The sequence below is a fragment of the Limulus polyphemus genome, unplaced genomic scaffold, assembly GCF_000517525.1.
Source record: "Limulus polyphemus unplaced genomic scaffold, Limulus_polyphemus-2.1.2 Scaffold113, whole genome shotgun sequence".
NCBI lineage: Eukaryota > Metazoa > Arthropoda > Merostomata > Xiphosura > Limulidae > Limulus > Limulus polyphemus.
This window is the reverse complement of record NW_013665723.1, coordinates 887,656-903,240: the sequence shown is the minus strand read 5'-3', so window position 1 is coordinate 903,240 and position 15,585 is coordinate 887,656. Positions and strand designations below refer to the sequence as shown.

Genomic DNA, 15,585 nt, shown 5'->3' with positions numbered 1-15,585 from the left:
CCCTCGTGTAGCTCTGCGCGAAATTCCAAAACAAACAAACTAGTTTCATTAAACTCACATTGCTCGGAAAGCAATAATTCTCAAAAAAGTTTTATGTAAATAACGTAGCCTTATAGTCGACGTTGCAAAACACAGAAAATTAACGTTGGTGTACGTAAATTGAATACGTCCAATCAAATATATTCAAATATTTCTGGGTACGACCAACAGGATATAGTCCGCTTAGCTTTCAAAAACAGATTCCATATAAAATTACAATCAAGTAACAAGAATAAAAAACATGATTGACTAACAAGGGCAATTTTTAACAGTGTTTTATGATATGGTGAAGCTGATAAACCTAATCTATTTTTATATATTAGAAAACGGCCTATTTTATTCTAGCTATCTAGTTTCACTGATTTTAGTTATAGCTTATCAAAATACATGGCAGGTACGATAATATACCAGATCGCTGTCATTTGTAACTACTCGGTTCAGGTTCAATAAAATCTAATGCAAACACTCATGTTTGTAAAATGCACATTTTAAACATCTAACTTCATGCAAAGCATTGAGAAAAACGTATTTTAAGATAATATAGAAATTATAAGTTCACGACACGAAATATGTAAAAGCAAGAATTATTGAGTATTTTTTAGTACGAATAACTCTTCTTCATGTTATTTTTACATGTAAGATTATTATAAGCTTCGCATATGCTATGGCATCAACATAATGTTCGAAATATTCTTTTAAAATAATTAACATAAAAGTTATTTTTCTTTATTTTTTAAAGCGATATGCATAGTATTTCTAGGTAATACAAATAAGCTTTAATTTTTTGATGATTCAAACCAAAATTAATTAAGATTTTGACTAAAAATTACTAAAACGATCTCTCACAAGTTAAGATATAAATAAAGGCGAAAACTATTAATTCTTTAAAATAAAAGTGTTCAATTTGGAATAATATAAATGATTTCATAATACATTGTTATCTAGTAATTGTGATAACATATATGTATTTTAGTGAAGAAAATGTTTTGGTATTTGAGATAAACAATGCATGCCTGTCTGGATACAGAACAAACACCTTATTGAAAAGTAGATCCGAATATAATACATAGCCCAAATTAATTCGCAATTACTGAATGGTTGGAATTAAATTAATTTCATTTGAAAACAAAGGTCATCAGCCATCTTGTAATAGAATAACAATTTATTAGTGTTGTTTTTAGTACAAATATACACTATCTGTGCTCTATCAACCGCTGAGAGTCGAACCACGGATATTAGCGTAAAATAAAATTTGGTGAAGAACATCTACTTATTGTGGCAATATTTTCCAATACATATGAGGGTTGCACATTTCTTCATCAACATGGTTAAGTTGTATATTATGTAATATTTCAAGCAGTTCTAGTATACTGTGTTTTTTTCTTAAAACTGTGCTTATTTCTGTATCGCGTGAAATTAGCTAAAACGTCAAATACTAGAAATGAATTAAATTAAAGAAAATCAGATGTTTAGCATCTTGAAGATAGAAATTGTTGGTTTTGGTTTTTTTCACATACCGTATATTGTTACAAAGAAAAATCAATTTTAAGATCATAAATGTTAATATATATGGTCAAAACGAACAAACCTGTTCATAATCTAAGTGAGAAGTAAGCGTAAAAACTCCGCTCTGTGGATTCAGGGAAAACACATCGTTACCCCAGTCACTAATAACACTGTAGCTAACCTGACCGTTAATACCGACGTCAGCATCTGTAGCACAGACAACCCCAACCTCAGCTCCTCTCTGGATCTCTTCGGGTATGTCGAAAGAATAGACGTATTTTTTGAACTCGGGAGGATTGTCGTTACTGTCTGTAACCTATTACGAGAAGCAGTTTTAATTAGTATCCATATAATTTTCTTGAAACACTTTTTTTTTAAATAAATACATTCTTTATTTTTGTTCAGATTGTTCTACGCATCATTTTTATTCACTTTATTCATCGTACTTTTAATCTCAGATATTTGTGTTTTTTACTTCGGTTTATTACAACGTCAACATTCTTGCAACGCGGTGGATAAACAAGTTTTTGTAATAATGTTTTAGCTATACCCACGATTTAAATCTACTTCAATAATGTAGCTTCGTTACTGAAGTACACATTTTGTAACTGGTTAAAAATTTAAGAAATCTTACTCGAATATTTTTACGTATTTTGAAAGTCTGAAGCATTTAGAAGTAGTGTTTACGTAGCAATTTGTGGTATTAAGCTGTAAAATGGGCATCAACAGAAATAACTAATATGATTAAAACAGGTGTTCGCTTTAAGTGTTTGGCTAAATACGTAATATATAACATAATAACTCACATTAAATATGGATTTTAAGTTATGATTCATACAACAGTTTATTCAACAATTTATAAGAAACCCAGAGCCTAAAAAGTAAATGAAGAGTTAGACAGCTTCAAACAATTTTTTTTGCAATGAAAGAGTACCAAGATGCGTGCAAATAAGAACTAATATATAGTTAAGTTGTTTAAACAATGCTTCTATAGATGCTACATGATACACATTTTTAGCTGTCCTTGCTATATACGTGCTTGATATTAACGTTGATACAAAACTTTCAACAGATACTTCAGGTATTAGTTTTAAGTTTATAAACGCTAATATTTTAGTCTTTTTTTTTCCCTAGCTTGTTTAATATTTTTATATTTATATATATTTGTGAGTATCATATTTTTTGTTTGAACGTTTAGCGTCTATTAAGTACTACATTGCTGTAATTTACATAGGAACTGTTCAAGTGATGACAGGCTCATTATTCCTGATACATTTGAAACATCTGCATTAAAAGGTATTTCTTGTGAACAAAATGAATATAAAATGTATAAAAATAGCCTACGCACCTCTATAGTAATCTTAGTTTCAGATGTCTGGATTCCATCAAACGCTTGTATCATAAATTGGTGTGTTTCTTCCGTTTCACGGTCCAACGGACTCTTTAAAAGAAGAACACCGCTCTGGGAGTCGAATTGAAACTTAGATGAATGATTATCATCTACCAAGGTGTAGGAGATGGTTCCCTCGATGTCAGGATCAACGGCAGATATTGTAGTCACAGTATAACCCGGTGGGACATCTTCAGACAATAATATCTTGTACGGAGGGTTTACAAATACTGGGGGACTATCGTTTCGATCTTGGATAGTGATGGTAACCTGTTAATAAATATTATTCTGTTAAGTAATTAGATATCTGAATTTGCGGTAGTAAAAACTACAAACAGAGTTATGACATTTTGATTCTAAATTGATGTCAATTCTTGTTTGTTGTTTTATTGAAGAAATATGGTAAATGTTTAGATATCAGCGAATAAGAACAAATATAATGTGTTGGTATTTTCAATTTGAACCCCAGCTTCTGGGACACATGGATTAAACGGTTAGGTTAGAGATACAAGCTTCGGACATAACCTAATTTATAACTGCTGATTAGAGGGAGGACAACCAGTTAGCAACACTCGCCGCACACACGGCTACTCTTAACTTACTCTCAGCTGAAAGTGCAAAGCGTGTTTACCTTATATCATGGGCTCGAACCTTGGACACTCTGATCTGTAGCCTGGTACACTAATCATTAGGCCACACCATATCACAATAAATGGAAAGAAAGAAACAGCAGCCTCCACGTTTTGAGCCTAAACTTCTTATCACTTTTGTTCAGTTATCTTTAAAAATTTTATCATCTTTATTTAAAATTTCATTTTGGAACATATCCTATTTCAACCATGAAGTTCATGCAGTAAACCATATTTGATTTTGACGCAGAACTCCGATCTTCCTGTAATTTAAAATGAAATAAAAACTATAATGCCGAAATATTTTAAAATTGGATCTTGGGGATACAGACTTCAAAGCAAATTAAATTAGAAAAAACAACATAATTGACAACACATGTTCATAATATTAAGTTCGTAAATGAAATTGTGTTTGGGATAGGATTTTTAACACGTACATGTTCGAGAAATTATGAATTAAGGAAAATGTTAACTGCAGCTTAATCTACGATAACTACAAACGAGCAAAAGTAAAAAGTTAGAAATTTTATCTTTCATTTCCTTTTTCTAGTTATTATTTTTTCCACTTTTATTTGACACACTTTTAAAAATAAAATATTTATTTATTTCCATTATGCTGATAGTCTATCAGACCATTTTCATTAAACGTACATTTATATCATAATGATACACTTATTTTCAGCTATTTTTTCCGTAACATGTTGTCAACTATCTCACACATTAATAAGAATTTGAGAAAAGGTACATTTGAATTAATCTTTAGAGAATTAACATTTTATTACAATTACTTGTGCTAGAAACCGGGTTCGATACCTGTGGTGGGCAGAGCACAGATACCCTATTGTGTAGCTTTGTGCTTAACTTCAAACAACAACAATTACCTGTATATTTATCAAGTTACAACTAGAGATTCCATGTTTCGAATTTTTTATGGTCTGTCGGTGAGTCAGCGGTAAGTCTACAGACTAAAATCTGGGGTTCGAAATCCCGTGGTGGGCAGAGCGCATATAGCCCATGCTATTGCTTGGTGTTAAAATAAAACAAACTATCGACTTTTTTAATGATGGTACAAGTGTACCATCAAAACCTTTTCTACGCAAAAGTTGTTGATTATTCAGATTTTTTCAACAGAAACTAAAAACCAATGTATATAGCATCTAAAATATTTCCTAAACAATATCTTGTGGAAACATATATATCTTCAAGGTATAAGATTACTTCAGCTTAGTACATTTGTGGCAACACCTAAAACTAAAAACCAATGTATATAGCATCTAAAATATTTCCTAAACAATATCTTGTGGAAACATATATATCTTCAAGGTATAAGATTACTTCAGCTTAGTACATTTGTGGCAACACCTAAAACTAAAAACCAATGTATATAGCATCTAAAATATTTCCTAAACCACTATCTTGTGGAAACATATATATCTTCAAGGTATAAGATTACTTCAGCTTAGTACATTTGTGGCAACATCTTGCCGCTGTAATTTCTAGTCCGTATTGAATAACCAGGAAATGAACTTTGAAACTATGGACTTTAGTTTATTTTGAAGGAAAGAACTATGGAATGGGTATCGAACTGATAATTCTTCAGCACTGGCTATAAAATCGTGCTACAAATGTTGATATATTATTAAATGTTGCTATTTTACTATGTTACTTATCTTATGCCATTATGTAACAGTAGCACCAGTCTTTATAAAACTTTGTTCGACATATTCATAGACAATTGATAGATAAATGGATAGGCAGAAAAAAATAGGGTGGGTGGGGACACCTTTATAAAGCAGCCGCCTCAAGGACATATCTTGTGGACTGACACGGCTAAGGTAAAAACCAATCAGCAGAACTCCGCCACCATTGTGCTCAGATGGAAGATGGAGAAGAGGCCAACCACGGTTGACCCCAGTTTTTGACACTCCATTAATCTCAAAGCCGGCTCACTAATGAATCACCTAGCTGTCAGAAAGTAAAGGGGTCTGCGTAGTTATAGGGTCAGACGAAATAGCGTGCATCAGTGTAAACGGTAGCACTAGTCGTTTACATACATGATATTGAAGCCTATCTTGTTTAACTTCTTATTGGAAGTATGAATAAAACAAGAAAAACAAGAAACGATGGAACATATCAGCGCGACAACATAAGATCAAGTGGATGAACAACGTCTTTGTATCTGAGTGCGCTTTGCACATTGTCAATTTCACGAAACTGTGCATACTGTGTAGTATCTTAGAGCTACTTTACCTTTAGTTGACTAAACGTAAAATGTGATGTTTAACATATGTGCAAAGTGTTTATGTCATCTTATCTGACTGACTAAAACTAGCAGAAAGAAAAAATGATTCGTGAGTTATATAATAATTATTTTTAAGTTGTAGATGATGCCGATAAAAGTTAGAATAATTGAAAATTAAAGTTGTTTTTTTATTTTACTTCTACCTAAATATTAAAGCATTAGCGACATATGTACTTTTATTCATAAAGTCACTCATCAATCACATCTTATACTTATGTCCCCCGGTGGATTAGCGGAAGTTTATAGATTGCTAAAATTCAGAGTTCGAATCTCCCCGCGGTAGAATAGCGTGTAGGTTGTCTATTTTAGTCCCCCGGTAGGTCAGCGGCAAGTTTACGAGCTTACAGCGCTAAAATTCGAGGTTCAATTTCCCAGGGTGAATATAGCAATGTTTGGCTTTGCGCTAAAACAAACAAACGAACTCTTATGATTAAAAAAAAGCGTTATACTATATAAAATAAATTCACCATGTTATAGTATAGGCGCTATGAATAAATGGTGAATGAATTTGTTTGGTTGATATAATAAAGAAGCGTAGCTTTTTCAAACACACACACACAAAATCAAAATTGCAAGCTGATCTCAATATATATCAGTTTAAAATGAAAATAATACATAAGTTTAAATAATGCAGCTTCAAAAATAAATGATTCAGTCTTGTTTCATAAACTAATAATTAACCATTGTTAATTAAAAATTAATTTTAGCTCAAGAGCTGATTACTTTGAAACAGTTTAAAAGCAAATAATTAATAACTGTTATATTCTCTTTTATTCAAATTTTTTGAAAGAGTAATTAATGATGGATTTATTTTTGGTTATAGTCTTTATAGCACCAAAACGAACTTGATTTTAAAATTTGTTGATAATTATAAAATGTTATTTCCTAGAACAGTTAACAGAGACAAATAACATCCACAGCAACCTAGTAAACAATCAGTTCTAAATTAGATGTAAATTAAGTTTAGAAATAGAGTGTTCAACGACAAATTCAGATATCTTTTAAGATATAAATAATACTTACTGTAATCCATTGTTAAATATTCAACACATTCATATGACTGTAAAAATAAATATATATATCATCGTCTATGCTTACAGACCGTAGAACTAATGTACTCACAAAACCACACATATGCTAATAAAAAATAATAAACGAAAATGTGTCTCAACTCCAACACATACATTGTTCTGAAAAGCATGTGTTTACTCACTGCTATCCGACTCTCTGCGTGTGCCATCTACGGCCCTCATTACCACAACAATGACACATCTTATTTCTCATGTATAAAAATTGACAGGGAGTTTTCTGCGAGTTCGCTTATCATACTCTAAGATCTTACTTCAAAACACAGCAGGCAGGCCAATAAATTCTTTGTCCATAATTGAAAAAAAAGGAACTGGAAGCCAACGCTATAGTGCCACTATTCGTCCTTGGGTGAAAACTGCTTTCATCAATTATACAGCATTTATTGAAATAGCTACGACACAGTCTTCAGTGTTTAAGAAAAAATACTTAAGAAATTACGCAGTGTTACATAATATTAATACAAAAAATAAACAACAATTACTCTTTACACACATGTGCAAAACTAAGTTATGAAATCGATCATGGATAGCTAAAAAAAAAAGATTCTAGGACGATTAATATTTCCAGACTGGCATGGAAGTTGAAAAAAACACTATCACACAATCTTTACCATAGAAGAACTTGACAACAGGAACATAACATTTTGGATAAGAGTCATGCATAGCTGTAATTCAAAATGCTCATGAAAGCCAATGTATATATATGCAATTAAATTGAATTTGATTTGGTTTAATTAATGCTATTTTAGCATATGTTTAACTTCTTTATTTGGGTATTGTATGTTTGAATGAATAGTGTATGATTTTATCAAATAAATGAAGTTTAACTAAACTGATGTCACTCAAACTAAATGCTAATGCATATATTACTTACATAAATTATTGAAGAATAACTTTTGAAAAGTAGCATCACTGAATTTTGAGTTCACTGAAAATTACCCAAGAAATCTTTGGCCAGCTGTGTGGCAGTGAAATATGTAGGAACATATGCTAGAGAAAACTAATTTAACTGCTTCAGAAATCAGCAACAAAAGCAGTGACATTTGGTTGCAACTGCGGAGGAAAAATAAGTTAATTACTGAGCCCTATATTTACTTTTAATTGCTATTCGGGCAATTATATTGGACATTATGCTAAATTCTGTACCATGAAATAAATGTTATACATTTAAAGGTATCTTATTACTATTATTGTTATTATTTTCTTGTTATCAATTTGTCAATTATAATTTAAAATAGGATATGAAGTATTTTCAAGTAGACAATATAAGCGTGCTAAATTCTTAAAAATAATACCATCAAAATGCAACATTCAGAGTCAAAAGCCTCCCAGTGGGTCAGCAGTAAGTCGGAAGGTTTTTAACGCAAAACTAATTTCGATACCCGTAGTGGGCACGACCCATATAGCCCATTGGGCTGCTTTGTTCTTAAACAAACAAACATAGAGAGTCAAAATGCCTTCGAGCACGTTTTGTTTTAATTATGTATGATGATTTCAGTGTATAAATTAGTTTTCTTGTTTTTAAAAGGGTGAACAGTAATATGAAATTACAAAGTACGACAGTACTATGATGTATATATTTCTATAAAATTACTCTGACACTTTGGAGTAACTAGAAGCTATGTGAAGTTCTTAGTTTTGACACATCGATGAGCCTTAGTTATGGTATTTGTAATACTACCTTTTTGTGTAATATATCTCAGAAAATCTGAAAACAATAACAACACAAAAATATTATCGCACGTTACAATTAACAAAGAGTATACAGTTCGAAACTTATTTTATATTGATTTATATGCAATCGATATATCATATTTCAAAATATTGCTCAATGCAGGCGCTAGCAGCTGAAAACACGAAACAGAAAAATTAGGTTAACGCACACTTAAATATTAGAATAGTTGTACTTAATCATATCATATTCATATCATCAATAATTTCGAAATCGTCACGATACATCACTAAAATATATTCTAGAGTTTTAAAAGATACCCCTTTTAAACCTATCCAGAAAAAACTAAACACTTTCAATATTATCTTTCAGGGAAAAACAGAGTTATATTTGGGGTTCTTACTGGTCACTTACAGAAAATGTGTCAACTAACCTTTTTTTCCTGGATTTAGTGTGAATGTCCGGAATACAAGTCAAAAATCGTGCTATTAATTATATAATTTCATAAAATGATAAAGATAGGGATGCAGAATTATTTGTTCACTGATGGATTAGTGGTAGTGCTACGGACATATAACGCTAAAATTCGAGGTTCAGTGTTCCTCTGTGGACAGAGAACTGATAGCTCATGTGTAGCTTTTCGCTAAAACAACAATAAGAATAAAAATTTCAACACGCAAAAATCTAAGACTTGGTTTGTTTGTTTGTTTTTGAATTTCGAGCAAAGCTACACGAGGGTCATGTAGAGGAAATGCAGCTAGTCAACACCACCCATCGCTAACTCTTGGGTTACTCTTTTAGCAATGAACAGTGGGATTGACCGTCACAATGTAACCTCCCGCTTTAATTTCGCTTTAAAATTGATAAAAACTTTTGTTCTTTCGCGAATTTCGAAATGAAAATGTATATTTTTTTTATTTCCTTGTAATATAAACTTTAATTTGCATTATAAATTCGAAATCTATTTAAAAAAAAATTTATCTGTATTTAGCTTATTTTTATAGTTACGGTTACGAAAAATACTTGTGTCTTCTTTCTTTTTTTTCTTTTAAATTACGCACAAAGCTACACAAGGGCTATCCGTGCTCTGCCCACCACGGGTATCGAAACCCGGTTTCTAGCGTTGTAAGTCTGCAGACATACCAGTGTGCCACTGGGGGGGGCACTTGTGTCTTACTTTTAATTGTAAAAATAATTTACATTTTTTAAAATATCTTATAGTTTTTATAATATAGACTCACTAAAAGCATAAGCATTCCAGGTGAGTATTTCTAGCTTTTATCTAATAAGAAATGATAATCCAAAGAAACCAGATTATGCTTACCAGTAGTCTAGGTATGAAAAATGGCACTGACACTGTTTAGATGATTAAAACCACTGATCCTTAGATTTTCTTATTTTTGCAAGTCATATATAAGATATTTCAGCTTTTTGTTTTCTAATTGGCTAATGTAATAGCTTATTAGATGGATATGTGAGTACTTTTTAAATCTCTTTTTTTTATGTGACTCTTGGACAACTGTTTTAATATATTCTCAATATTGCACTTAATTGTTTCATTAATTTTCATATAATATAGCTGTAAATTCTTAGAAATTTCAATGGCACATAAATACCTCGATTTTTTCTCTTACTGATTTTTTTAGTCTGCGAATTTCAACTTCATGAACGTTGTTTTGGTTTTGATGACGAATTCTCCATAATTCGGATACGTAGATTTCGAAAATAATATTATTATTTTTTCTATCACGTAAGGATTTTTTACAAATGATGAAGAAAAAACAAACTCTTACTTCGATCAAGTTATTATTTCGTTTAGCACAATGACATTTTTTTATTATGTTTGTTAATAAAAATACAAACAAACTGATGAAAATGGAAGAACATTCATTTCAAACGAATATGCATCCTCATTCGTCCTGATGTTTTCGTGAAATCTACGTCTTTTAGTCTCAAAACTACATGTTGTGGTCTTTCTTTTATGTATTGCGTTATGACGTTTTGTGAAAATCAGCCTGGGGTTAATTCCATGAAGTAATGAAGGAAGAAGCAAACATATACAATAATGCGCATCTTAAAGTAAACGTGAGCTTCATTTTAATAAAAAAAAATGCAATGAAATCTTCGGACGTAAACCAGCAAAATACATCTTCAATACATCTTTTAAATGACACCTTTACATTTTAAGTATTGTAATGTAGAATTATGCCAGAATTGTTATCATAATGGTTTAAAATTACAGAAAGAAAACATTTCATAATACTCTCAGTAATTAAAGTTGCCTTTAACTTTAGACGAAAATTAAGAAAACTATTAATTTAACAAGGAAGTTAAAATATAAAGTAAAACAATTCTAAAGGGCAAATTATGAACTGAGTATGATAATATTTCTGAACCTCTAGCTCTATCTAAACTATTATGGGTCAAATATTTTGGATTCAATCATGAGGAAGCATAGTAAAGTAGTCATGTATTAAAAGATTACATTAGAAGCCAGTGCGATTCCGCCTGACTGTGAGAGTTTAGTTATTTTTATAACGTTTTATATTTTGTACGTATAATAATGACTTTCAAATAACAACTAGTTTGCTTCTGTCTTCAAGGTCGAACATTTTCGTGTGATGTGTTTTATGGTATGTAGCTGTTCCGATTGAATGTTATTTATTAATTTGACTGCTAACTCCAAGTCTCTTACAATCATGTAACGCCATGCTAGATTTCCAGAAAAAAGTTAAAAATATGACAGCTAAGAACACTGAGTAAAGAAGAAAGTTCAAATGTGTAAAGGCACAGATTTTAATACTTCAAGTAATCAAACATAACATTGTTTGGATACATATCTTCCTGTTTCAGTTGTCGTTGTTGTATGAACTTGAGCTGTGTTTAATAAACTTTTGTTGCTGTATTTCAAACGATATGGATAAAATAATTTCCGACATTTGTCCACATGGTATTTTGATAAATTAATCAAAGCTCGACAAAACGTTATAAAATTACTGCTCAGTACAAATTAACTATAACGTTCATTAATAGACATACAACGCTAAAATCTGGGGTTAGATTCCCAGCGGCGGACACAGCAGATAGCCCAATGTGACTTTGCTCTAAAAACAAACAAACGAACCCACATATTACCAGTTAATATTTCATTTACATTGTAATGGAACAACGTGTATCTGTTTAAAAAATAAATATATTTGTAATTCGATAGTAAGTCATAACACATAGATCAAAACTAAAAATTAACCAGTACTGAGTGTAGCTAATTAGTATAGTTTTCTTATGTTCTTACTTTATAATCTGGATACCCTCGCTGTTAACGATATTTTCGGCCGTAAAACCAATAATATCTTATCAAGTTCGGGCAGCTTAGAAGATTTAGGGTTAATCCTAATCCTTATACTAAGCTAGCAATGCAAAACAATCTCTGTAAAGAAATACAATAATAAAAAAATAATAACACTGGAAACATTAAAAATTCTAACTAGCACTGTTAATAAAAGTAACATTAAAGAACTAACAGAGTGTTTCACTTACGTAACATAGTACATAATATTGTAATGCACCAAAAATCAAACACTCGTGAGTAATATGTGATTAATTCGTTACATTATCAGTTAAACTTAAAGGTGATTTAATCAACCACTTGAGTAGTCAGTTGTGTTCATTAACTATTCTTTCTTCCTGGCCCCCAGTGGTACAGCGGATTTACAACGCTAAAAACCGGGTTTCGATACCCTTGGTGGGCAGAGCATCGATAACCCTTTGTGTAGCTTTCTGTTTAACTACAAATAAACTTTCTTCCTGGTGTTATTGATACATACAATTTACATAAATTAACGTACTTACTAAGTTTTCATTATTTTGTATTGATATCTTAGTATGTGAGAGCAAGAATTTCAGATCATCATGAATACTACCAGTATGAAAGTAAATACAACAATGCTTTCTTTTTATGTAGGTTATTGGGTGGCAAAGAAAAACTATAGCATTACGGTATCAAACCTAGTGATCTAATTTTCTAGTATTTAGTTCATTTTATTACTTTTACTTACCGTTTTAATGGTAGTCTTTGAACAACAACAAAAAATAATTAAATTTCACTGCACACACTAGATCTTCAAAAGTTACGGTTTAACTGGCGAAACATTAGAAACTAACAAGCTAAAATTTGTGATAAAAATCATGTCAAAATAGCAGATGATTTTTTTCGTGAAAAAATAATACATCTGCAGTTCATGTGATTTTTATCATGAACTTTAGACGCTTTGTATCTATTTGACAACAATAAATGTTAAATATTCGTTTATTCTATACAGTTTTCATATTTTTTGTTTTGTTTTTAGTTTGAATATCATTGGTGAACGAAAATTCACCTTTTGAATTTTTAACACTTTTAATATTTTGAATTTCTATCGGAGAAAAGGGAAAATATCTATCAGCACATTTTTATTTTGCTGTTTGAACAATTTTGGAAGAAGAAAAGTTATTTTTGTCAGTACCTGTGAACAAATTGTAGAAAGATATTTTTATTACCTGGTAATATTAATTTTGTTTAAAATGTCCATGAAAAAATTTAAAACTGATATTTAATAGATTATTTCACAGCTTATCAGCCTTGAAGATTATTGGTTGTTTCATTAAATACTATTCCCAAATATTTCCTGGGAAAAAATAACTGTAAATTATACTAAACCTGAATTGTGTCATATTGAATAAAGTACCAGAAAAGGAGGAATGGGGAACTTTCTCGTTGCCTATTGGTCCAGTCAAGTATGTACACGTGATAACATGATTGAAGCTAATTTAACTACCACGAAGAGTACACGTTACGAACTAAGTACTTAAACACAAAGAATATGCGGATGTTAAGCTGTAATTTAATGACCGCTGTAGCTAGTTCCCAATAGAATAATAAAATGTAGCAATAGCTTAAAGTGACATGACGTTTTCTAAAAAAAAAAAATCTTTAAATTTATTATATTTCCATTATAGTTTCCCAGTCTAAATGATCTCAAGGACAAACTATTATAGTTTTAAAGATAATTTAATAAGAAATGGTATAAAAACAGTTTCGTTATGAATAATAAAACAAATGTTTTTTCAAGATAATTAAACTGCAGCCTTTATTTTATTATTGTTATATGTTATTTAGATAATTAGAAAATGACTATTGTATCAAATCGCTTCTTATTCTTTTGAAACTCGTTAAATTTCATACCTTATCCACAAGCACGCATGGTATATTATAAGATACGTTCTTTAAATTGTTATTAGCAGTTCAGTAATAACAAATAATGGCCGCTCACATAAATCTAAAAAGTCACCATAGAGCACTAAACTGACTTATTTCAAACTTAGCATTTTGTTTATGCCAGCCTAATAAGTAATTACATTACTGTTCTTTATTACAACGAAAGATATATGAGACAATTGGCACAGGTTGCAGAAAGTTTAGCTGTCAAGGAGTGTGGTCTACATTTGATTCAATAATATCAGTAAAGGCATAGTGTGGTGAATATCATGTTCAAGTTAGTACCACTGATGCTCAATCATACAGAAATCTGGTAAATGCGCTGCCCAAGTACGAAGACTCTTGGAACTAATATTTGCAATTGTCAGAGTTATGGATTGTTATAGTATTTATGACTTTGGAGGAACACTTGTCCATCAAACTGTAAATGAAGTAGTGTATAGCGGACATATCGATAACCTCGTTCAGATACGTTTTAGATGTTATTAGACTTTCTACAAGAGTAAAGGGATCTAACCTCTGATACAAGAATGTTACCCATACCATTACGACAACTTTAGTAGCTTGATCTATCGGAACGGTGCATACAGGTGCAACTGCCTTATGTGGTTTTCTCTATAGCCTTGCTCTATCGCTCAACTATCAATATAGCAATATTTCACTTACTTCTTGTCATTCAAGGACCGATCACTGTTGAATGAATTAATTAATTTGGACACAGTAAAACGTATGTTTCGCTTTATAAACATATCCAATTTTCATTTTTTTTTATCTGTCACCAATTGTTGACAACCATTTTTTTATTGTTCTAATAAAATAAGTATTTTCTTTTTGACGCTGCTGTTAGAATATGATGGCAGATATTTTTGAACATCCATACAAAGAAACGGTATCTGATAATGAAACTCTTGTTAGGCAAGTACGCGTTACAATGGTTTTTTCGGAAGACAGAGAGATCCGTAACAATTTTCTTGCAGACTTACCAAGTTCTGGTCACATCATTGCATTTATAGGGCTCAAGATATGACCCGAGACGTCACATCTTTTCTATAAACGAATAAATAAAGTGTTGTGTAAATGTATATTTGTGAAGGTGAGGAAGTGTAAAGATGCTAGTGAATATTGTTGTAATAATTCATTGTTTTCTGTTAGTGGCTGTGTGGTTCTTGTCTTTGTCTCTTATTATCTAAAAGTCTAAGCTTTTCTTGGAAAGCTCAGAGAGTAAATTAATAACTACCTATTTGAGCGGACTTTACCAACAATTGGTTACTGTTACCATCTTCTTTTTATAAATACATTTCCTTACTGAGTGAAATAACAAGATATTCATTTGTAAAGCTTACATTGACAAGAATTTAGTCCTTAATATCAAATGTAGAGTTTCGTTAACAAAGGTAATTTTGAAAGTAAAATAATAAATACTACTTCCAAGTTTAAAATCAAGATAAAATCGCGTTTTTGTAATCCACAATTACCCATAATAATTCAATCCTCTGAAAGGAATGTATAATACTTTCTAGTAAAGTATTCTTCAACATGTTGGAATATCTTGTTGTACTGGCGTTTCATCAAAGATGTTTATTGTGGGTAATTGTAATAATTATTTCAACATGATAATGATTCATTAAAGTAACTAAAATCTGGTTTAAATATTATTTGTTTCATTAACATAGGTATCTAATTATAAAAGAGTTTTTGTGATTTA

At 30.9% G+C, this 15,585-nt stretch overlaps 1 protein-coding gene across 1 annotated transcript in view; it reads right to left on the bottom strand.

Moving 5' to 3' along the window:
• The window catches only part of LOC106471517 (cadherin-related tumor suppressor-like), a 140,258-nt gene that overhangs the window by 43,180 nt on the left and 81,493 nt on the right, over positions 1–15,585 (bottom strand). Inside the window, 2 exon segments of the mRNA XM_022401017.1 lie at positions 1,628–1,861; positions 2,894–3,205. Coding sequence (XP_022256725.1) covers positions 1,628–1,861; positions 2,894–3,205 — 546 coding nt within the window.